General features: G+C 49.5%; 1 protein-coding gene across 6 annotated transcripts in view; it reads right to left on the bottom strand.

Moving 5' to 3' along the window:
• The window catches only part of fryb (furry homolog b (Drosophila)), a 31,527-nt gene extending 12,971 nt beyond the window's left edge, over nucleotides 1–18,556 (bottom strand). For 3 of the 6 annotated variants that reach the window (XM_037270098.1, XM_037270101.1, XM_037270099.1), the window contains exons 1-31: nucleotides 11,608–12,390; nucleotides 9,870–10,063; nucleotides 9,620–9,673; nucleotides 9,399–9,538; nucleotides 9,244–9,334; nucleotides 9,066–9,145; nucleotides 8,040–8,120; nucleotides 7,711–7,879; nucleotides 6,663–6,755; nucleotides 6,401–6,499; nucleotides 5,871–5,972; nucleotides 5,708–5,811; nucleotides 5,466–5,574; nucleotides 5,300–5,386; nucleotides 4,912–5,216; nucleotides 4,701–4,808; nucleotides 4,339–4,579; nucleotides 3,973–4,137; nucleotides 3,815–3,901; nucleotides 3,478–3,737; nucleotides 3,169–3,358; nucleotides 2,971–3,095; nucleotides 2,811–2,868; nucleotides 2,647–2,738; nucleotides 2,377–2,549; nucleotides 2,065–2,225; nucleotides 1,890–2,000; nucleotides 1,584–1,738; nucleotides 1,373–1,472; nucleotides 1,126–1,297; nucleotides 755–1,017 (exon numbers count right to left, since the gene is read on the bottom strand). In XM_037270098.1, coding sequence (XP_037125993.1) covers nucleotides 755–1,017; nucleotides 1,126–1,297; nucleotides 1,373–1,472; nucleotides 1,584–1,738; nucleotides 1,890–2,000; nucleotides 2,065–2,225; nucleotides 2,377–2,549; nucleotides 2,647–2,738; nucleotides 2,811–2,868; nucleotides 2,971–3,095; nucleotides 3,169–3,358; nucleotides 3,478–3,737; nucleotides 3,815–3,901; nucleotides 3,973–4,137; nucleotides 4,339–4,579; nucleotides 4,701–4,808; nucleotides 4,912–5,216; nucleotides 5,300–5,386; nucleotides 5,466–5,574; nucleotides 5,708–5,811; nucleotides 5,871–5,972; nucleotides 6,401–6,499; nucleotides 6,663–6,755; nucleotides 7,711–7,879; nucleotides 8,040–8,120; nucleotides 9,066–9,145; nucleotides 9,244–9,334; nucleotides 9,399–9,538; nucleotides 9,620–9,673; nucleotides 9,870–10,063; nucleotides 11,608–11,869 — 4,431 coding nt within the window. In that variant the 5' untranslated portion in view covers nucleotides 11,870–12,390. Of the gene's footprint in view, nucleotides 1–754; nucleotides 1,018–1,125; nucleotides 1,298–1,372; nucleotides 1,473–1,583; nucleotides 1,739–1,889; nucleotides 2,001–2,064; nucleotides 2,226–2,376; nucleotides 2,550–2,646; nucleotides 2,739–2,810; nucleotides 2,869–2,970; nucleotides 3,096–3,168; nucleotides 3,359–3,477; nucleotides 3,738–3,814; nucleotides 3,902–3,972; nucleotides 4,138–4,338; nucleotides 4,580–4,700; nucleotides 4,809–4,911; nucleotides 5,217–5,299; nucleotides 5,387–5,465; nucleotides 5,617–5,707; nucleotides 5,812–5,870; nucleotides 5,973–6,400; nucleotides 6,500–6,662; nucleotides 6,756–7,710; nucleotides 7,880–8,039; nucleotides 8,121–9,065; nucleotides 9,146–9,243; nucleotides 9,335–9,398; nucleotides 9,539–9,619; nucleotides 9,674–9,869; nucleotides 10,064–10,313; nucleotides 10,450–11,607; nucleotides 12,391–18,382 lie in introns of those variants that run through there. The other 3 variants (XM_037270103.1, XM_037270102.1, XM_037270104.1) reach the window with 3 other exon arrangements.
• Between the last annotated feature and the right edge of the window lie 3,900 nt (nucleotides 18,557–22,456).

The following is a 22,456-nucleotide window of genomic DNA, read 5'->3' as shown; positions in this document are numbered from 1 at the left end:
TGTTCATAAATAATGTGAGGGGATTTATTTTGTTACGTGCTATGTATGGTTGTATGGACAAGTCTTCTGCCGTTGACATCTTTTAATCAATCAAAAAGTTTGCGGCGCAAGTAAACTCTACCTCGGCTAAAAAACTACAAATATGTCCGACCGGAAAGGGAGGCGCACATCTTGCGGCCTGGAGCAGGGGTGTCAAACTCCTTTCCTCGGGGGCCGAATCCCTACATGTTTTCCAAGTTTCCCTTGTTAAACACACCTGATTCAAATGACCAGTTCGTCCTCACTTTCAGCAGGAGCCTGATTAACTGAATCAGGTGTGTTTAACGAGGGAAACTTGGAAAACATGTAGGGATTCGGCCCCCGAGGAAAGGATCTTGACACCCCTGGCCTGGAGGGAGTGGGGTGTGAAGTATCTCATTTGCATTTAAAGAGAGCGCACCAAAATGGCTTGCTCTGAGTCGCACCTCAGAAAAAGTATAAGAGGGACCCGTGATGCTATCAAAATGAGAAATTCAGACAAAAGCATGGCTGTTCCACTTTATATAGACCACAACTGAATGAGTAAAACGGAAGAAATTATTAACGTGATATGTAAACTTTAAGAGGCCAGCGAGTTGGGACACTGCCCTCGCTTTATGTTCCCGGCAAAATCGTCCCTTCGTGAACGGTGAGCGTGTGTACATCCAGGGAAAGGAGAGTGATGGCATAGAGCATATGCCGACATATGGCGGCATATGGTGGCGGCGTGTCCCACCTTGGCAGTCATGAACATGAGGTTGTTGAGAACCAGCGAGGTGGCCTGCAGGCTGCCCCAGCCGTTGCCCCTGAGGAAGAGCGACACGCCCGCCAGACTGGCTTGGGGCCCGCGAGAGACCTCCTCGTCGGGCGTGCAGGGGCTGGAGGCCGGCGGTAGGAGGCCCGTGTCCACCAGCTCCATGTTGCCCAGCCAGGGCAGCAAGTAAGACAGCATGATCTGACGCCCGTTGGAGTGGGTGCTCGGGAAGCGCTGGCTCACCTCTGTGCACCAACACAGACAAACGCGCACGCACACAAGTGCGACAAAGACGTTACTGTAGAACATAACCCAAACTACTTCCTCGAGCACCACCACGTCATGTGACTGACCCGAGAAGAGAGGCAGTGTGAGTTCTGGGTACATGCTGGCCAGTTGGTTGGAGAGCTGCGATAGGTTGACACTGTAGAGAGGCGGCATAGGCCCATGTGTGCCGTACAAGATGTTACCAGGCTTTTGGTCCACCATGCGCTTGGAGTACGCACGTAGTTTGGATTCCAGCACCTGAACACGTATGGCAGCATTCCGGATCGTCGATATCGTTCATGTCAAGCAGCCAACTCAAGGACTGGACCAGACCTGCATCAGCTGCATGGAGATCTCATAGATTTCCCTGCTGGTGTCTGACGCCTTGAACAGCACCAGATTGAGCAGCGTCACCAGGTCACACGGGTAGTTCCTAGCCAGTCGTTGGGTTACAACACAGTTGAAGGAATGGTGCAATGATCAAAAGAAGCTCAAGAATTTCAAGAGGATATTTTGTGTTAAGATGATTTTGTTCAGCTTCTACCTGTTCCCGCACACGGCGGCGATGGCCTTGAAGCATCCGGACGCCAGCTGGTACGATCCGGTGAAGCAACGATCCACGGCCCAGTTGAACAGGTTGCTCTGCTCCGGGTTCAGCTCCAGCAGCAGAATCACCACCTCACAGCCCAGACGGTGAACCTGCGGCAGGAGAACACGTACAGTCGGGAACAACCCGGAGTGTACGCGGCATGACCACGACAACGACGACGACTTCTAGCACAACTACTGCTGCCGGCTCTTTTTAATAATCGCCATCGCACGGCACTCCTAGTGTACAACTTGGACGAACCCGCTTGTCTTGGCAGGCCAAGATGTTGTCCAGCCATTTGTAGAGGTAGCCGTCGGTGGACAGACCCACGTTGTCGAACACGGGACCGCAGCACAGGACGGCCGACATGGCCTGGGCGGGAAGAGAGCAAAACGTCAGGAGCGTCCAAAGACCCCCCCCAACCATCAAAGCTGACCTTGAGAGCGCAGTACTGGTAGCGAGTGATCTGATGGTTGCGGTCGCTGTAGCGGTCCAGGGGCGTGAACATGACGCTGTAGGGCCCGGCCCATTGGCTGAAGAGGATGAAGAGGTTATGGCGGAGAGACTGCTGGGGGAACAGGAGGCGACGGTGCTGGACTACATACACACGTACACACGCAGAGAGAACATGACAAAAGTCAGTCCTCTTCCTTCCGCTGGTGTCTAAGTGCTCACCACTGCCCTCTCTGAATCAAGGGGGGAAATAAAGCCAATGTCCTCCTTCCATCACGACTCAGGTGTGACTCACCAGGCACGCACTGGATGAGGTTGGCCACCATGCTGCTAAAGTGAGCTCTGATGTCTTTGAGCACGTCCATCTCCTTCTCGTTCTCCGCCTCCAGGAGCATTCGCGTCAGGTCCACGTACTCCAGGAACAAGGCCCCCAGCACCAGCGAGTCGCGCTCTAGCGCTCCGTTGGTGCTGCCAACCGGCGGGCAGAAAGGTGCCGTGAATACAGCTGCGCCACGGCTGAACCATTACATTTCACATGGCCTTGCTTGCTGTTGTTTTATTGCACCTGTCACTGATGACACCGGCGTTGGCCAACAGTTCAAAGATTCTCAGCAGCTGCAGCCTAAGAAGATCCCTCCTCTCTCGTCGCTTCTTGTTCTGACAGTCAGACGCACATTTGTGAAGTCAGCTGAGGCCGACAGTGACAAGAACTCCCTCATCTTCGTATACCTCAGGTCGACGTTCTAGAGCCTCCTTCATGAGTGGATGGAGTTCTTCCATCAGCTCCCTAGAGTAACATAGATGGCAAAATGACATCAACTCCCCACCCCAAAAAATTCACTCCCGATTTGAAAATACAACAATGTGCCAGCTCAGCTGGACGTCACACCTGAAGACGAGGGCATTGGTGCAGCCAAAGCCCAACACCAGAGACTCGGTGATCTCCAGACTCTCGGCTCTCATCAGCGGAACGAGCTGCTTGAGAAGCCAGGCGACTGACGGCGTGCCGATCACCTGCGTGCGCACGCAAGTGACAACGTCAGTCCATTCACGGGGGTGAAAAACAGCATAGGCGGGTTGGCACCACCTTATTGTCGTAGGTGACGCTGCCGTCGGGTGTGGTGGCCGTGATCTCGGGCGTGGACGCCCGGAGGTGTCCGGGCGACATGATGCTGGGCTTAGCCACCCCAAGGCACAGGATGAGGTAGTTCCGCCACAGAGACATGGAGTTGTCGCAGGAGCCGGCCGTGCTGGTCTTCTTTGTGTTGACCGGGCTGCTGTGTGAGCGAGAGAACTCGCCTGTACTAACTTACTTACAAACTCTCTGCCTACCTGCTTGTAGCATCTCTTTTGTCTCCTTTCCTTACTCCTTGTAACCCTGGCAAAGCAAGCTTACTTGGGGTCGATGAGCGGCAGCAGCAGCTGCACCCGCGTGAAGGCGTAGGGCCAGGCATAGCTCAGGGCCACCGGGCAGTGCTTTGGCAGGTGTTCCTGGCGCAGGAAAATGTGCAGGCACAGCACCCAGGGGTCCTTCAGGCACTGGGCGAAGATCCACACGTGGCTGGGGCTCTTCACGTCGTAAGAGCTGCTCACCAGTCGTGCCGTCCACTCCACCAGGAACTGGAGGTCCACGTGGTGGCTCATGGGTAGCGTGGACTATGGAGGAGAAGAGCGGCGTTCCCAGTGAGAGGCTACGAGCACAGGCGAATGACGCCTCTCTGACAGTTACACACCGAGTCGGAGACGGCCGCGTGGACGAAGCTGTCCAGAACAGCCGGACTCAGCTGGTCCATGACTTCGATCATGGGTTTGTCTTCATCCTGCGGGACGGATTTTGTCACTTGGTTTGGGAGTGAAGTCGTAAAACAAAATGTGGATTGAGATGGTGTACCTCGGCGTGCCCGAGCGCGGCGAACAGGCATCGAATCTCTCGGAGCACGCCCACCGCTAGCTTCCTGGTGCTTATCTGGCACGAGCAGAGTAGCAGCAAAGCCAGACCTTCCACGGCGTGAAGAACCGAGCAGTGCGGGCTCCGCTCAGAGATTCTGGGGCTCGCCTAAGTGATAAAATTCCACATTGCCTCCAATGAACGATGTCACATCTTTTCCATGGAGTTGTAGTGTCGTGAGTGCTGTGAGATATGCTGCCCCAAAATCGCTCTGTCTAATATTGTGCTTGCTAAGAACCATAAGCTGTCAGAAGATATTTTTTGTCTGTCTGTCTGCGTTCAGTGTGCAAAGAAGAAGTAGAAGCCAACCTCCACGCCGCCTCGCATCTTCCCCTGTAGTTGCAGCGCCAGCCTCCACTGAGTGAGAAGCTGCAGCAAGAGCTTCACCGACGCGTCTTGAAGACCCTGCTGGGTCTCTTGCACCTCGCGCAGCAGGAAATGCGTGTAGCCGAAGAGCACGTCTTCCCTCCAGTCGGCGAAATCCAGCAAGAGGCTCTGAAGGGAGTTCTGGGAAATAAGACGTAGCTCGTCGTCCATGTGCACCGTAAGTCTGAGGAAAGGCGACACGAGGAGGAAAAGTGAAGAAGAGCGGGAGCTCCACATCGTCGTTGCCCGCTCGCTTGCATGCCTGCCGATTTGCAGAGGCGGTCAAACAGAAAAAAATCAGGCACCGTGAAAGGAGGTCAATGAGCTCGGGCTTGGACATTCCATCGGGAAGGATCCGAGGAACGGCAGCAACACATGTCCGGAACAGGTCGATCTTGGGCTTCCTTTCACCCCTGCTCCCAGATGACAACAAAGCCACATGAAGTATGCCACATAAAATGGCCAGCATTTGGATTGGAGGCAGACAGGGATATTGCGCCAGAGAGCGCCACCTACGTGATCATGTCCTCGGGTTCTTTGTTGAGCATCTGCGCGCTGGTGAGCATCATGCAGCGGCCCACCTCCTTGTCCAAGTGCCTGAGGACACTATCCAGCGCCCTGCGCACCTGCGAGTAGTACAAGGACATGCCAATGAGCTTGGCCTCCTCCTCTGTGAGGGTTTTGCTCAGGTAGGTCTTCTTCTTCTTCAGAGAGTTGCCCGAGGGCAGCGTGGCGCCCGTGTTGGGCATGGGAGGCTCGCCGTCTTTCTGCTGCAGGGCGTCAGCGATGACCAGGAAGGCTCGGAGGCCGATGTTCATACGCTGGGACGAAAGCCGGAGCGAGTAAGGCGTGACTTTCCTGGACAGTCTCTTCAACAAGGAAAGCGGCGGGAGGAATGGCATACCTCTGGATTAAGGCTGAAGGCTTTGGTGGGCTTCCCCACACTCAGAAGATCAAAGATGATCTCCTTCATGGCAAAGTCCAGCCTCTCCTGAGCACAAGCGGACATCAAACGTGAAAGGCATGCTCGCTTGCTAGCGTCCAAATAGCTTTGAGAACACCCTCCGAACCTGCGCGATAAACTGGATGATCTTGACAAAGATATTGAGTGGCATGTCTCGGGGGACCACGCTGCGGCTCCCCTTGGGGAAGAGCGTGGAGGTGATGGACATAAGGCGGCTGCGGGGGAAGGCACAAGGAACCAACTAGACAAAGTGTCGCCTGCGGTGAGGTGGAAACCCGTTGACGCTTGACGTGCAACACGCCGTGAGCGGCTTGTTGAAAAATACCGTACGCGTCTCCATGTGCGTACCTTTGTGTGGCAGTGTTGCTCTCGCACTTGATTCGGATCATGTAAACCCACAGCAGGCGGTAGAGCGACTCCAGGGCCACGCGGGCCATCTTGGGGTCTTTATTCTGGATTATACAGTGACTTGATACACAAACCCACGTAATTGCTGTTGTTTGCTTTTTACCTTGAGGTTGGACAGGCAGTTGTTGAGGAAAATGTGCCAGCGGCTGAGGAACAACTGCTTCTGACTCACGCACAGCAGACATGTCACCAGAGGATACAGCGCCTGGTACACGAGAGAGAGGAGAGGAGAAAAAAAAAAAAAAAAAGAGAGAGAGAGCGCGAGAGAGAGAGAGAGAGATTATTGGACCCTTTTATCTCTTTCAACAATAACAATGACGGCACATGTTGACGGGCAGGGTGCCCAAACAAAGATGGGCAGTAAAGATGATAATAATCGCACGCCGCGCTTTCGGAATCATACATGAAGCGGGCGGGGCCAGTGTTTCAAATGAGCTTTTAAGCAAGGCTTAAGGTTGTAAAGTCAGCCTTCAGACTGCGCTCTTGGCACACACATTGAGTACAAAGACTGCAAGTCAACGTGGAGGCAAACAAACATCTGTTCCAATCGCTCTCAGACTGGGCTCCTCCCCCTCCCGCTTGTAAGTGGCCGCGCAAATAGCTGCTCATGTGGAGGCAGCGACAGGCACTCACCAGGGAGTGTTTCTTCCTGGAGGACAGGTCCAGCGTGGTGTCGTACAAGCTCTCCACAAAGTTGCGCAGGCACGGCACGTTCACTTCATTCTTCACCGTCTGCCAGAAGATGGAAAGAGAGGGACTCGAGGGTTGGACATATGTCGGTGTCTGACTACGGCTTTGGAGCTACAAATATATTTCTTTCCCACTCCTGGGCCAATTGAACTTTCCATACATGGATGAGCTGAAAAGGGCAAGCATCATTTGCACGGGTACTCACAGCAGCGACGGGCACAAGAATCTCCACAAAGAGTCCGGCCAGAGAGTGCTTAACATCCTTGTCCTTCACCTCCAGGAAATACTGCGCACACTCCTAAGTGAGCAGCAGCAGCAGTAGAGGTTAGTTCAGGGGTGGGCAAACTACGGCCCGCGGGCCACATCCGGCCCACGGGACCGTTTAATCCGGCCCGCCAACCCTGAATTAATTGTATTATTAAACTTTTTTTTTTTTGTCATTTTGCCTGCAATGACTGCGTTTCCCCAGTAGATGGGGAACCGCTCGCCTGCGCATTTACTACCGGAAGCCGTGTCAGAAAGCTCGGTGCACACTCACAAGTGCGTGTACGTACGTACTCAGTAGTACGGACATGGCGCACTCGCGCTCTATTTGTATCAGTCCCGAATTTAGAGCGTGGGCTGTGACGACAGCATTCTTGTAATTCGCTCGCTGAGCTTTCAGATACAGTTTGACGCTAAAGCCACCCACAAACCTTCCCCTGGAATCCTTCCATTAAAATGAGTGGCCCGAAGAAAAGAAGTGAGTGCCGAATGTTAAAAGAGTGGCCAATTTGGCTCGACGTACGCGACGTGACGTTCAGCCACATCAACCCGTCACAGATCGAGGTAAACGGATCTCTCCTAAGAGTTTGATGTGATCTCATAAGATAAACATTTTTCATTAATCTGACCTGCAGGCACTGAAGTGATGGAGACTGTTATTCATAATAATAGTGTCGTATTTTATGAGAATCACTGATAGCAGTTTTTTAGTGATTTTTTTTTTTTAATGCTGTTAATAAATGCATTTGTTTTCAAAAAACTTGTTTGGAATATCCATGCTTTACTACCTACTAAAGGCCAAAATCTTTTATGCAATGACCTTTACAGGTCGCTTATATTACTTCACACAAACACTACGTCCATCTGCTCCTGGTTCGGCCCTCCGGTCCAAATTTAGAACCCAGTTCGGCCCGCGAGTCAAAAGGTTTGCCCACCCCTGGGTTAGTTCCACCAGCCAGAGGGCCCCTCGAGCAATTTCAGAGCGCTACCTGCATGAACTGGAAGGAGGCCTCAAAGTCCTCCACGGGGTACATTTTGATGCGGAAGAACTTGAGGCCCATGATGAGGCTGATGGTGGACTGCAGGACGTAGGAGCTCTGCTCCTTCTGTCGCAGTTCCTTCAGCTCCGAGATGAACTTCTTCCTAACGGCCGAGAATCTGGCCGCAAAGAAACAAAGGTCCAAAACCACGTGCAGCAAACATTGTACAAAACATTGGAAGGTATGCGGAGGGTGGCCGGAGGTGCGCAAAACGGAAACATTCGACTGCACACCAAGACGGCAGGGCGGGGCAAACAAGGGGCAACAGAGTCAAGCACCTGGACTGGGTCACCACTCCCACAACTTCTGCGTAGAGGTCGGCCACGATGTGCATGTTGGCAGTGTTGGGTCCCAGATACCTGAGACACACTTTGGATCAGCAAAGGATGGACAAAAGTATCGGGACGCACCAACATCAACATCACGGACCAGGTGGCAGCGGCCCCGATTCTTTTATCCACGATGTGTATTTAATAGGGGTGTAAATCGCGGGTTTTGTCACGATACGATATCATATCGATACAAATGACCACGATACGATTATTGCCGATATCTTAAAGCCTGCTGTGATTCATTCACGATACATCACGATATAGTGCTCCACGATCGATATTTTTTTTTTTTTTTTTTTAAATAAAAAATATAGAACAATATCCTGATTTATAACAATTCATACGCAAAATCAACAAGGTACTGCAAACTCTTTATTTAGGAAATTACAAGAGTATTGTAGTATACAAAGTGCTTATTTTAACACTGAACTTTATCGAATTCCTATATTTTTTCTCATATAAGTAAAGAAAAATGAATATTCTTTCTTTTTTTGTAATACCATTAACTTTAAAGTGCATTACTGAACTATTTATTTACAATAATTTTAATTGTCCGTTGAGCCATCTTTTCTTTGGAATCCAAAGTGCTTCCAAACGAATGACTTGAAGCCCAAAGGGGAGCGAATTTCCTCGTCTTCTTGGACACTAGCCATAGCACCAGCCCAGGAGCCGCGTAGTTGTCGGCTCCCCTTTCACGTGCCTGCTCTGCTCACAACACAGCACGCCGCGTACTGCTCCCGGAAAGAGGAAGCAAGCAACAATGAACTGGATTTCAAAATAAAGTCGCGTCTAATGTCCGAGGTCAAACACGGCGATATAAATCGATGTTTACGTTTAGCATCGATGCCAATAAATCGTAGAGCATTATATCGATTAATCGATGTGTATCGATGAATCGTTACACCCCTAGTATTTAAGATGGTGCCGAGCTGGCGTTTGACACATGCAGCGCCTCGTCTGCCGCTTCCTTACCCTTCCTTGTATTTGAAGTGCTTGAAGGCCAAGTTGATCACTTCCTGGATGAGTCCATCGAGGAGGGGATGCAATGGGATCTGAAGCGGGAGGAACAAAGATGAGCCCGACGGTAACGCGACACGGCGGCGGTGCGACACGGCGGCGGTGCGACACGGCGGCGGCGAGGCACACTCGCCTGCTTCAACACTTCGATGAGCACCAGTGAGAAGATGAAGTCAATGGCCAAATCCCTCCGCTCCAGCAAGTAGTCCTTCTGCTGCTCATCACTGAGAGGTCAACAAAACACTCTTTAACTCTTACTCTTTCCGAGTGAGCGGCGGTTTTGCTAACTTTTTCGACTTGGTGTTGGCGCGGGGTCGATACTCATGCGACTCGTCCTCGAGGCCGTTCTGCCGCTTGTACCAGTCGAAGAGTGTCCTAAGGATGGAGGGCAGGCAGTACTCTGCCAGGGAGCTCATGCTGCTGATCAGCTGCAAACACAAACATGGAGCAAGTGGGAAGGTGATTGACAGGTTCCATGTTTGCTGTCATCATCGCGTGTGGCCAAAAACCTGGTCAAACTGTGGATCCTCTCCTCTCTGCAGAGACTTGTTGAGCGGCTTCTCCTACAAAAACAACACAAGAAATTTAATTGCACAAAAAAATAGCGTTGAAAACGTTTTGTAATTTTATATTGGACTAAATTGATGATGCCCATTTTGCATGATTCAAATGAGACAAACGGAGGGAGCTGCCTCTCGATCTGCGTTCATAGTAGAGTACAATGAGCCACACTTGCCGCACACACACACAGCAGCTCACCAGCGGCTCGGCCATGATTATGCGGATCTTGCGCTCAGACAGCAGTGTGAAGTTGGCAAAGAGGCTCTTGAGGACAAACTCGCCGGGCTTGCTCTCCGGGTCCACGTTGACGGGCGCCATGACGACGGGAGCTTTTCTCTCTCCCTGGCTTGCTGTGACAGATGGGACGGGCGTCTTCAGTCCCACCGGCAAAGCTGGACAAAGGGACAAATTCAACGTCGACTACCAACTGTGTTCTTTATTTATTTATTTGGCACGAACGCATGTTTGTGTCACAGTGACCTTTGCTTCCGGAGCTCGTGCAGATGTGAGCAAAGAATAATTGCTAAAGAGGTCACCCCCATCCCCCCAGGCTGGCCCCTGTTTTCATGAAACATTATCTCTCTGGCCAGCGGGACAGCGTGCGCTGGCGCAATCCCGGCCCGGCCCGCCCCGAGGGCTTACCGAGACCCTTGATGAAGCTAATGACATTAGCCCTGCTCCACCTCGCCGGGACTTCCATGGCGCGGCTGGTACGATGCTCCGTGTTTTTGCAGGGGAACACCACGGTGGAAGACTGGGAGAGGTCTGCAGCGTACAGCCTTCGTAACGGCGCAAAAATACAAGATCCTGGCTGCTGAGAAGCGAGTCAAAAAGAAGATTTACCCGGCTTGTTTGGCATGGCTACCCAAATCTAAGGGTGAGAAGCTCCATCATCTCGCGGGGAAGTTCCCAAAACTCCAGAGAGTCTGCTGACGCCGCATTTCTTCCCCATTCCGAGGCCAAGGTGAGCTCAGCTCGGAGGAAAAGGACCCGTCAACAAACGATCGCCAAACTTGGCGCAGCACACGTGAGCCCTCGAAGCAGTTGTCGCGTTTGGGCTTTCAGTTCGCCACCTCAACTTTAAAATGCACGGTTGCCGCCTGGAAAGTCAACTGGAAACGTGTCGCTGTGAGTTTTCAAACTGTCCCCAGGTTGCGTTCCGAGTCCCCCTGTGCGGATTGAGCGGAAGAATTTCAACACTGCCCGAAGAGAAACACGAGGAAGGGGGGGGGCGCTATTTTTAGAGCACCACTCCCGCGACACCCACCTCATACACAAGTGCACACGTGCAAAACCGAGCCATGTGGACCAAAGGAAACTGGACCAAGAATCAAATGCAGCGGATGAAAAGACCTCCATGAGATTGTGCGGTCCCTGAGCAGCTCCTTTAGCAGCAGACTTTTGCACCCTCGGTGTAGGAAGGAACGGTTCCGCAGGTCCTTCATTCCCTCTGCTGTCAGACTTTACAACATGCATGCCACCTGATAAAATGAATGTGTTTGGTCTCTACTAGCAGCACTTGTGTTTGTCCTTGTCTGTTATTTACCCTTTTTTGTAATTCTGGCACTTGTTTTATTCTTGCACTCGTATTATTCTTGCACTCATATGCGCTGCTGTGACAAGTGAATTTCCCCGCTGCGGGATGAATAAAGTTCTATCAACCTGCTAACAATGGCTCCGCTCACTGAGTTCGGGGGGCCCTCCCGCCACGGGAGACCGAGGATTTTCAAACCTTTGGGGGAATTTTGATCCCTGGTCCCGATGCCAATCAAAGTTATCTCGCTGCAAAATAGAAATGAGGCAGACGTCAAAGAACCCTGAATCCCGCTGGGCTCGCGGTTGCTGTGGTGCATCACACTCAAACCAGGTCAACGACTTTGAGCTTCTCCTTGCCCGTGTCCGTCCCAACATCCAAATCTTGCATGTGGTCACCTACCGACGATGAGCCGTGTTCGCCTTCTGGACCTGGACTGGAACTTGGGAAATCTCCCAATAAAGTCAACGGCATCGTACATGTGCAAAGGCAATGGCAACGAGGCGATGCGCTCCATGACGATGCCTTCCTGGCTTTGGCTCTGATCATCCGAGTCCCGATCCAGACTTGGGCTCTGGCTCTTCAGCGAGAGGCTGTCGCCGTAGTCTGATGTTCCGCTTTCGGCCACGAGGCCGGCGATGCTTCCAAACTCCTCCAAGGACATCCCTGTTGGGCAAGTCCTTTCCTCAGCGCTTTGCCGTTAAGTCGCCCTTCAGAGGAAGAGCTCACATGATGTTTGGAAGGGAAACCATGAAAAGCTGGCTCTGGAAAACTTTTGCGTGTTCATAAATCGTCCATCTCTTCGGTGTCACCGAGAGGATTCCAACTCTGTCAGAGTCCCGAGTGGCCGTAGATGTTCCTTGTTTTCTGTCAAAGCTCAGTGGATGTGTCAAGGCTGGCCTTTGTTGTCCGTCTCTCTCTCACGAGGCACAATTCTCAAGTCTCAGGTGGTGAACAAGGGAGGGAACCTGCTCCAAAAGCGCGATGTGATTGGTTTCGTGAAAACGTTTGGGTGGATCTCCCTGGCCTTTCTTTTTCCATTTGCTGTCTTTTCATCTTCCCTCTTTGGGGATTTTCCCACAGATCCTACGTGAAGGCCTCCCGACGCAGCAGCACGATAGAAGGGTACGCGTACGCTGGCCGGATCCAAATGGCAGACGCATGCGATTTGTGGTTGCGAGCAAGCGTTCCTGGGGCTGACCGGTCAGGGCAGTTTAGCCAGTTACAGTAACCTCGATGTGTCGGCGGTGTTGGGTTACCGGGAACCCAGCTGACACATCCCTCGGCAAAGAGGGTGGGACAGAGCCAAACCCAAACAGGAACTGCATGTTGACGGTTCAACTGGAGAAGCTTTGGAAACAATAACATGACAGCAAACAGAACTCATCCTGACAGTAGGTATGAAATTGAGCTACTTAAAGCGTATGTAAACGCACCTTTAACATGTTTTAAAAACCACTCAGAATGTTCGATTATATTCATCTGTATCCAAATAATATCATAGAATTTGAAATAAAATTGGATTCGTGAGCCAAACGCAGTCAATTTGTGTGTATTTCTCGATCTTTCCTGCCCCTGTCATGAACCGCGGCATTCTGGATCACATGGTACCGTGACGTAGATGATAGGACTCCCCCCATTGTTTACCGATTGATAGCGCGAAGATCCATACAATTTCCTGGTGTTTTGTCTCCAATACTTCACATATAAGCATAATAGAGACAACGGAGCACCCCCAAGTTCACCCCCCCCTCGAAAGTGCCAAGACAGAGCCGTGCAATTGCCAAAAGGGAGATTCTTGGGGTATGAAAATGTTACCTTTATGTTATTTGAAAAATAAAAAAGTTTAGGCTTATAACTATAGGTGTAACTTCGGTAGTAACATACTGTGTGCAAAGGGAAAATAAGAATTAGCACACCAAAAGTAATAATCGTTCATGGCTTTTCCCAGTCCTAAAAATTAATTTTCCTACTGTTTTCTACCCGATAAAAAAATATGTTGTCGAATATATTATTAAAAGAAATTTTCTTTGCAACTTTCTTAGAATTTATTAGATTGGGCACCCAAAACAATATCAGTATATATGTCACGTCTCGTCCCCAGCCGTTCTACTACGTGTCTGTTGTCATGGTTTCTGTCTGTGTGCTCGCTCCTCCCCTCCTGTGTGCCCATGATTAGTTTGATTATTCTCACCTGCCTCTTGTTACCTGTCATGTATATAAGTCCTGTCTGCCCCTCACGCCCCGTCGGATTATTGTTGTTGTCTTGATGTCTTTTTGGTTCCTGTTGTCTTAATGTCTTCACATCCTTTGTTTCGCGTCCCTGTCGGTTTGTTAAGTCATGTCAGTTTGCCGAGTCTTTTGAGTTTGCTTCAATAAACCCTGGTCCAAGCTGCATTTGGTCACCCTGCTCCATTCCGATCCATGACAATAAAGCCATTGATTTTCTCTGGCTGTACCTTCCGCACCTTTGTTTTGCAATGCTTCAGTCGCTGGGGTACTTCTCACTGGTTCAAATTGGTAGCCTTGCACCCCAAGAAAGAAATCATACTCTTCTTCATTTTCGTCAGGAGGTGAAGAATCATCTGAGGGAGATTCATCAGACGACATCGCTTCCATTTCTGTATCCGCCATTATGCTTACATGGGCTAAGTAACTCGGCAACGCTCGGCCTCCTATAATCTACGTCACAGTCACTTTGGCAATTTCCGGGATGAACTTCAACGATCACATACAAACCGTTGATTTTTCATCTATTACTCCTCAATTCGCAATTTTATTCAAAAATTCACAACAATTTCCAAAAATACAAGTCCATCTTTATCAAATACATTTTGGGACCCCATTGTGTCTTTACATGCCCTTTAAGGGTATATTCAGACCTGACTGTTTGGTCCACTTTAAATGGATCAGGGTTCGATTGTAACGCTGGTCTGGACCTTTTGTGCAGGTGTGAATACACGCAAATGAATCCTGGTGTGGATTAAAGAAACAGACAGAGACCCACTTTTTAAAGTGGTCTCAGTTCGCTTCCAAATGATCTCTGGTGAGGTTCGCTTCAGGTCTGAATACAAACAGCATAGATCCGAACCAACAGCACAAATATGCAGAGCAGGAATGAAACGCGTAGGACTCGCATGCTTTCTTCCATTTCCAAGTCTGTGCTCTGTGTGCCGCTCTGGTCATTGCTGTCCAATAGGAGCACAGATCGTCACAAGCGTGGATGTGATTACAAAATATAGTACTTTGCTTGCAAAATGTACAGTCTGAATAGGAACCGCACCAAAAGAAAAAAATTAAGTTCGCTTGTGGTCCGGACCAAATAAGCGGACTAAAGAACTTTTCTGGTCTGGATACACCCTAAGTCAGTGGTCCCCAACCACCGGGCCGCGGACCGGTACCGGTCCGTGGGTCACTTGGTACCGGGCCGCGGAGCCGCACAGGAAAAAAAATTATATATATATATATATATATATTTTTTTTTTCATTGACGATCAATTCATTCAGGTTAAGACGCTCGTCCCGGTCACGTGACATGTTTCCCCAGTCGAGCCCGCAAAGCTAGCAAAAATGAGTAAGAGTTTATTTTGAAAAATATAAAAAATTTGACGAATCTCTCCCAATTACATCTGTCGGTGCATCTGAAAAATAAGGACTCTTGACACAGGGCGCTCGTCTCGGTCACGTGACATGTCACCACAGTCAAGCCCGCGAGGCAAGCAAAAATGAGCAAGAAACAGAGAAGTTTGGAAAGCTTCTTCGGAAAGGGAAAAACGTCCAATGAGGACACTGAAGAAGAAGAGGTTACGACTTCTAAGAAAAGGAAAGCTGCATTTAAAAGAACATTTGTGGAGTCCTATTTAAAATATGGATTTATCGCCACAGGTGACTCTGACGCGCCAAGTGCACTCCGCATATGTGGCGAAAGGCTAGCTAACGAGGCAATGAAGCCTTCAAACCTGCTTCGGCACATGGAGACCAAGCATCCTGCATTTAAAGACAAACCATAACCACTTCGGGTGTCATTGTCTCCGATTACGCCTAGATGGGAACGGCTCATTTCTGAGAAAAGAGCTCGGTGCTCCCACTAATTCAACGTTTTATTTTTATGTGGTTTATATTTGTTTTTATGCCAGTCGTATCATTTTATTTCATCCTATTTATATATATATAAATATTTAAATAATAAATATATAAATATATTTATTTATATAAAGGCCGGTCCGCGAAAATATTTCTGACACGTAACCGGTCCGTGGTGCAAAAAAGGTTGGGGACCACTGCCCTAAGTGATGCCTTCTACTTCTCTCAAAAGCAGAAATAAAAAGAAGGAATGGTCCCCATGCCTCTGCTGGCACTTTCCAATTGAGCACCAACAAGCAAAGAAACATCAAGCGTTTGCAGAGGGTCTTTCTCCCAGTAAAACAACAAAAAATAGCATCAGCTTCTGTTTCTCTGGTGAAAAGCCTCCACATCCAACCCCCCCGGGGCTCTCCTCGCTGTTGATGCCACCATTGTCATGACATCACCCCCATCGAGTGTCACACCCAAGAGAACCAATGTGTGAAAACAAGTCACTTCACATTTCAGCCGAATGAGATGGAAAACATTAGAGACAAAAACAAAATCGTTTAGACATACATACATTATTCTTCAGGGTCCAACTTTGAAATGATTCCTTGAAAGTGAGGATGAAAGCAAAGGCCGTGTCTTTTCGTGATTGGAATTTATCTGAAGCGGCTGTGCCAATGGCGCTTGCTCCCTCAGCAGTTCTTTTCATTCTTTTGCAAGCGGCAACTGCCGTTTCATTTGGCCGGCGTAACGGGCTTGCTCGGAACGAAGAAGTTAATTATTTTGCTTTCGTCTAAGTCTTTTCGCTCTTTTTTTTTGTTTTATATTTGGACTTTACATTGTCACAATCGGGTCGTTAGCTCTTTCGACCTCCATACGTCATCCAAACATCGGCCCTGTTTAAGTTGACCGGTCGTGTCCGCGCCCTGCGCGTCGTCGCCGTGAGCAGGCCTCATTTCTGAACACGGCGATGGCGCCCCCTTGAGTCCATTCACGTTTGTTATTGTCAAGGTGACGGAGACCGCAATAACCTCGGCAAGCAGCCTCAAAATGGGCACTCCAAAACAAAACCGTTACAAAATAGTTTCCATAAAATGGAAACTTCAATTATGACAAACGGCTGAATTCAGCCATCGGAGCTCCTGCATGGAAATGGACACCATGTCGCTGACACAACCATGCTGATGTCAAAATGTACGCTACGGTGGATGCTCTAATCCAAACTGAAGAACTGAATTCAAACATTTGCGGGTCCTAAAATTGACACTTCAAACTAAAATGGCAGATTTTGGTCAATGAATTTCATACGGTGAGAAATTGGGGCAAATGGAGAGGAAAAAATGATTACAAAACTTGCAATAAGCAGAAATGCTGACCCAAGCTTCTCGGTGGGCGTAAGTAACAACCCATTCTGCTGCGTTCATCACCTGCTCCGCCCATAAAACACACTTGCCTTGTGGGCCAACATTTGTGGCACCTGATCAGCCACGTTAGGACATGCAGTGGATTCCGAGGAATGTGCACGTGTGCGCGCGCAGAATTGCCCGGGAGAAAAACCACATCGAAAAAAACGGTGGCTGCGCGCTGCCAAGTGGTATCCATGGCAACAAGGATGACAATGAGTAAAGATGGGCGCGAGTTCACAACACGGTGGTGAGGGTGTTTTGTTTTATGTCAAGTCTGCTCCTGAACCCACCAGCCGGTGGCGCTCAATCTCTTAAGGCCCGCAAAACAATCTGAAGGGACATATTCAGTAAAATGTTGAATGTTGTTTGTATATACAAGTGAAATTTACCAACCAAGTCATGTGAGATCATCTGCCTGTTTCTGAAAACTGCACGAGACAGCCGCCCCTACGGCGAAAGAAAATGTACAACCTGGATGTTTTGCAAGCAACAAAGAGCGACCACCGACAACATCAAAAACACAAACTCAGCAACATCAGTGCCACCCGGGGGTGGGAGCAAACAACCCACTCATGACCCACATCGCCGTCATCATCATGGACGGGCGAGCCGCTTCTATGCCGCCTGCCGCGTGCATGGGTGATGCTTGTGGCAATATCAAAAAATCATAACCATCCATGTCACATCTGGTAGCAGCTCTGCACACTTGCCGGAAGAGAGACAAGACCGCAAGCTCGCAGTGGGTGAACTCGACGTCTGAGAAAGCCATGCCTGAAAGCGCAAAGGACATGTGCCATTTTGGTTTGCAGCGCCCATTATAGGGTCATTTTGGCCATGTCGAGACAAGATTTTGCTCTTATTGCTACAGATTTGATTCTTTGAATTCAGCCCCTTTCATTTCATCACATGGAACTGACAGCAAAGTTGGATGACTGGCCTTCATTTTTAGAAAATGCAGCCCCTGAAGCCAGTTTCACTTAACAGCCTGACAGTTGGGTGATATGTCAAGTAGACGCCTACAAGTTTGAAGGCACTGCGTGACAATACACAGGAGGTCTGCCATTTTGCTTTGAAGCAGCCATTTTAGGGTCACTTTGGCCATTTCCAGGTGTCCCTCAAAGACAAGAGATATTGTCCAATTCTTACTAATTCTTACCAAATTTCTAGACAAACAGTATCACTAATTTGTGAAACTTTTGAGTTTATTTCATGACATGACTTGGCAAGCTGTACTGTCACTCATTTTACACCAATTTTAACCCCCCCCCCCAATAAAATCACTGCACTTGCCGCACAATGCAATCACGTAATTATTTTGGCAACACTTAGCTACCAATTCTTACAAGCCTGGCCCGTTGACACTCATTTATCATTGGTGTTGTCTCCATTCCGCTCACATATTAGGAATAGGCAATGCTAATTTGGTCCCTTTTTGGTGACGGGGACCGTTATCATGAAATGTGCGATTCGCGTAGCTCTTCCTCTCACAGCCGGCCGGCATTATTCACCGTCAATGTTACAAAGGGCTTTCGTTTTCGACCATTCGTGGTCGAAGCTACGTCGTTAGCCACCGAGCTAGCCCAGAGCCCCTGTGGTCGACACATCTACCAAAACATCGCCCGCCTCAGCCTTTTTGTGGGCAGCGCCAAGGCACACTGGCACGCTAAACAGCCCCGACGTGACACGAAATTCCAACTTACCTTCTCGACGTCGACGTGTGCGGTCACTGGGCCATCTTGCGACATCTATTCAGCCTGCTTTTGTGCGGTTCGTCTGGCTTATTTTCACCCGTCCGTCCGTCTTTGCGGTTGTTTCGCCTCCTCGCTCCGGCTGACAGCACTACAGCAACGACGAGCACAAGACAGCGAGATGGCCGAGCCGTGCCCCTAGAAACCAATCAAGGGCTCCTGTTCGGGAAACTGGCACCAGGAACCTCTCCTATTGGCTGGTGTCAGGTGCTCGTCAACGTGTCGCTAGGGGCGCACCTCGGTCCAAGGGCAGCACACCTGCTATGGAGGATGCTGATCGAGGCGGCGCAAGGATGGAAGAAAGCCCCGCGGACAAAAAGGAAATACGGAATGTGTTTCTGGATTTAAAGCAAAGCAGCTGTGCAAACAAATAATATGGCTGACTTGTATTTGGGCAGTACGATGGCAGACAAAATCTCTGCCGGGCGTTTCGTTTTTTCAATGACCTAAGGAAATGCCCAGGGGCGCACTTTACACTTTACGCTCCTCGCGGAAGTGCGCATCTAGTGGAAGTGCACCAAGTGTGTGAGCGCACATGGTGCAAGCGTGCGAAAACTACGGAATTTGGACAGTAAATACATTTTTTTCGAATAGCAGTTATACCACAGTGCAGTGTGTGTTACGTCATCGATTTGCCGACATTTTGGGTCTGTGTCGTCAAACATGCAGCAACCGGTCTTTGTTTAGGCTGTTTTGCTGCTTAAAACAATGTTAAAACTTCAGTAGAGTCGTAGTAAAGTCAAACCCCCAGTATCTGGGGGCCACGGCTCCACTGCCTTTGCTCCACTGCCTTTGCTGCCTCTGCGCGATGTACACTGCCTGCGCACAAGGTCGGTAATGAACGGAGACTACACTAGGACAAAATACATAGGTGCTTTCCTTACGAAGGTTTAAATCACAGGTGTCAAACTCAAGGCCCGGGTACCAGATACGGCCCGCCACATCATTTTATATGGCCCGCGAAGACAAATTGTGCATCAAATTCGCGTGTTATTACTAGAATTGCAAATTGTCTTCACTTTTAATAATATCTTTTTTCTAAATATTTGACCAGTTTGATTTGAAAACGAGTTATTTGTCAGTTTGTTTTGTAGCTTTTATTGTATATAATATGAGGTGCTCATAAATTTATTTGGGTTGACAGTCATAATGGCCCTCCAAAAGAAGCTATGACTACAATGCGGCCCGCGAAAAAAATGAGCTTGACACCCCTGGTTGAAATCATGATTTAAACCAGGGGTCTCAAACTCCAGTCCTCGGGGGCCGCATTCCTACATGTTTTCCAAGTTTCCCTCGTTAAACACACCTGATTCAAATGATCAGTTCATCCTCACGTTCTGCAGGAGCCTGATAATTGAATCAGGTGTGTTTAACGAGGGAAACTTGGAAAACATGGAGGAATGCGGCCCCCGAGGACTGGAGATTGAGACCCCTGATTTAAACATTCGTAAGCAAAGCTTGTAATCCCATAAAATGTCATTTGAAAACCCTATAATTGGTGGTATTTTAACGCCTAACAAATAAAATTTTACCGTATGTCGACAGTTTCCCGCTATTTTGGGCAAATCCGTAATGAACTCTGGGTAAAACACTTAAGGCAGGGGTGTCCAAACCTTTTGCAAAGCTGGCCAGATTTGCTTAGATGAAAATTTATAGGGGCCGACCATTCACTTCTTGGTATGGCGCCGTGAGTGGCTGCCTCCCAGCAGTGTTCTCTCTTTTCCTCTTTATTTCCTTCTTTTCTCCTTTTTCTTTCTGTCTTTTTGTCCATTCGGCGATGCTGGTGCCTTCTACCACACCTCGGTATCTCTTCGGATCGGATATTTTATTTTATTTTTTTTTCTTCCTGGGACCGGGATCATCGGTTGAGCCGGCGTAACTCTACGGCGGCTTCCTGCTTATCCGGCCAGTGATGACCGGGTCCCTCGCCTTGGCCTTGCAGCCGCAACCCCTGTGGGGAGTCCGCTCCCTCGTGCTCGTCGGTACCAACGACTTTCGCCATGCTAGCCCCGTGGTGACCATCTGCACGTGCCCCGGCTGGGTGCCCGGGACGCTGCTCACACGTTTGCCTGCTTTGTGATGTTTTCACCGATTCACGACCACGGTCCATTGGGCGCCGTTGAACTGGACTGCCCTTACACCTGTCGATGGACCCCGTGGAGGCTATTTTGTGTGTTTTGGGGTGTTCTCTTGTATTGGGGGGTGCTGGTTGGCCGCTGTTACTTTTTTTCCTTTGTCTTTTAGCTTTGTTTTGCTTTGATGGCTTTTATCTTGAGCACTTTCTGACTTTCTTTGTGGTGCCGTTGTGTGGCAGCCTTATGAGAGTTATTGAGTTGCGCTCATGCCATGTGTGTCTTTTGTATACCCATTCTGTGGTGTGGATACTGCTGGGGCCTGAATTTCCCCACCCCTGGGGACCAATAAATATTCAATCAATCAATCAATCAATCAATCAATCAATTCCTCGAACCATCCATCCATCCATCCATTTCCTGAACCGCTTTGTCCCCACGGGGGTCGCGGGCGTGCTGGAGCCTATCCCAGCCGTCATCGGGCAGTAGGCGGGGGACACCCTGAACCGGTTGCCAGCCAGTCGCAGGGCACACAGAGACAAACAACCAGTTGCACTCGCACTCACACCTAGGGACAATTTGGAGTCTTCAATCGGCCTACCAAGCATGTGTTTGGGATGTGGGAGGAAACCGGAGTGCCCGGAGAAAACCCACGCGGGCCCGGGGAGAACATGCAAACTCCGCACAGGGAGGGCCGGAGGTGGAATTGAACCCGCACCCTCCTAACTGTGAGGCGGACGTGCTACCCATTACCATTGTAAATAAACTTGTAAATATGTAACCATATCCTTTGCTGTCTACAGATATGTTGATATTGCAAATGAGAATCTGTTGTCAATTGCACTAGCAGAAAAGTTAAAGATTAAAATAATAATAAATTACAAATGAACAATTTTATTAAAGTTGAATGAATTTTTATTAGCTGTATTAAGTTGGGCGGCTTGGTGGGGCACTGGTTAGCACGTACGCCTCACAGTTACATGGTGGCGGTTCGATTCCACCTCCGGCCCTCCCTGTGTGGAGTTTGCATGTTCTTCCCATGCCACGTGGGTTTTTTCCCAGCACTCCGGTTTCCTTTCACATCCCAAAAACATGCTTGGTAGGCCGATTGAGCACTCTAAATTGCCCCTGTGTGCCCTGCGATTGGCTGGCAACTGGTTCAGGGTGTCCCCCGCTTACTGCCCGATGACTAGGCAGTAGGCTCCAGGCTGGGATAGGCCCCAGTGGGGACAAAGCGGTACAGAAAATGGATGGATGTAATAAGTTTGTTTTATTATTGTTATTGTTGTATTAATAAGAAGGGGGATATTGGTGTTTGTGACTGCAATAAACACACCAGGTTGCATCATGTCAGATTTTTAATCCAGATTAAATCATTCTTCATTTTATCTTTTTTATTTCAACTTCATACGCAACAAATTACTTCATAATCACAAAATAATAATCCATAGTCTTTCTGTTGTTTGCGATCACTGTGAGTGGGCGGCGTGGACGCGTAGTAGTGTGTAGAGTTAGTACGAAATAGACAGCGTACTAGTCCAAACGGCCTCACTGTCCTATGGCAAAGTCCTAACCGCGCTCGGCGGCAACTCTGGGGACATGAACCGCAATCGGCGGCTTCTTGGGGACATGAACCGCAATCGGCGGCTAATCGGGGAGATGAACCTCAATCGGCGGCTACTCTGGGACACGAACCGCAATCGGCGGCCACTCTGGGGACACGAACCGCAATCGGCGCCAACTCTGGGGACACGAACCGCAATCGGCGGCAACTCTGGGGACACGAACCGCAATCGGCGGCAACTCTGGGGACACGAACCGCAATCGGCAGCAACTCTCGAACACGAACCACAATCGACGGCAACTCTGGAACACGAACCACAATCGGCGGCAACTCTGGAACACGAACCGCAATCGGCGGCAACTCTGGAACACGAACCGCAATCGGCAGCAA

Source organism: Syngnathus acus, chromosome 14 (genome assembly GCF_901709675.1).
Source record: "Syngnathus acus chromosome 14, fSynAcu1.2, whole genome shotgun sequence".
NCBI lineage: Eukaryota > Metazoa > Chordata > Actinopteri > Syngnathiformes > Syngnathidae > Syngnathus > Syngnathus acus.
This window is presented reverse-complemented; position numbering and strand designations above follow the sequence as displayed.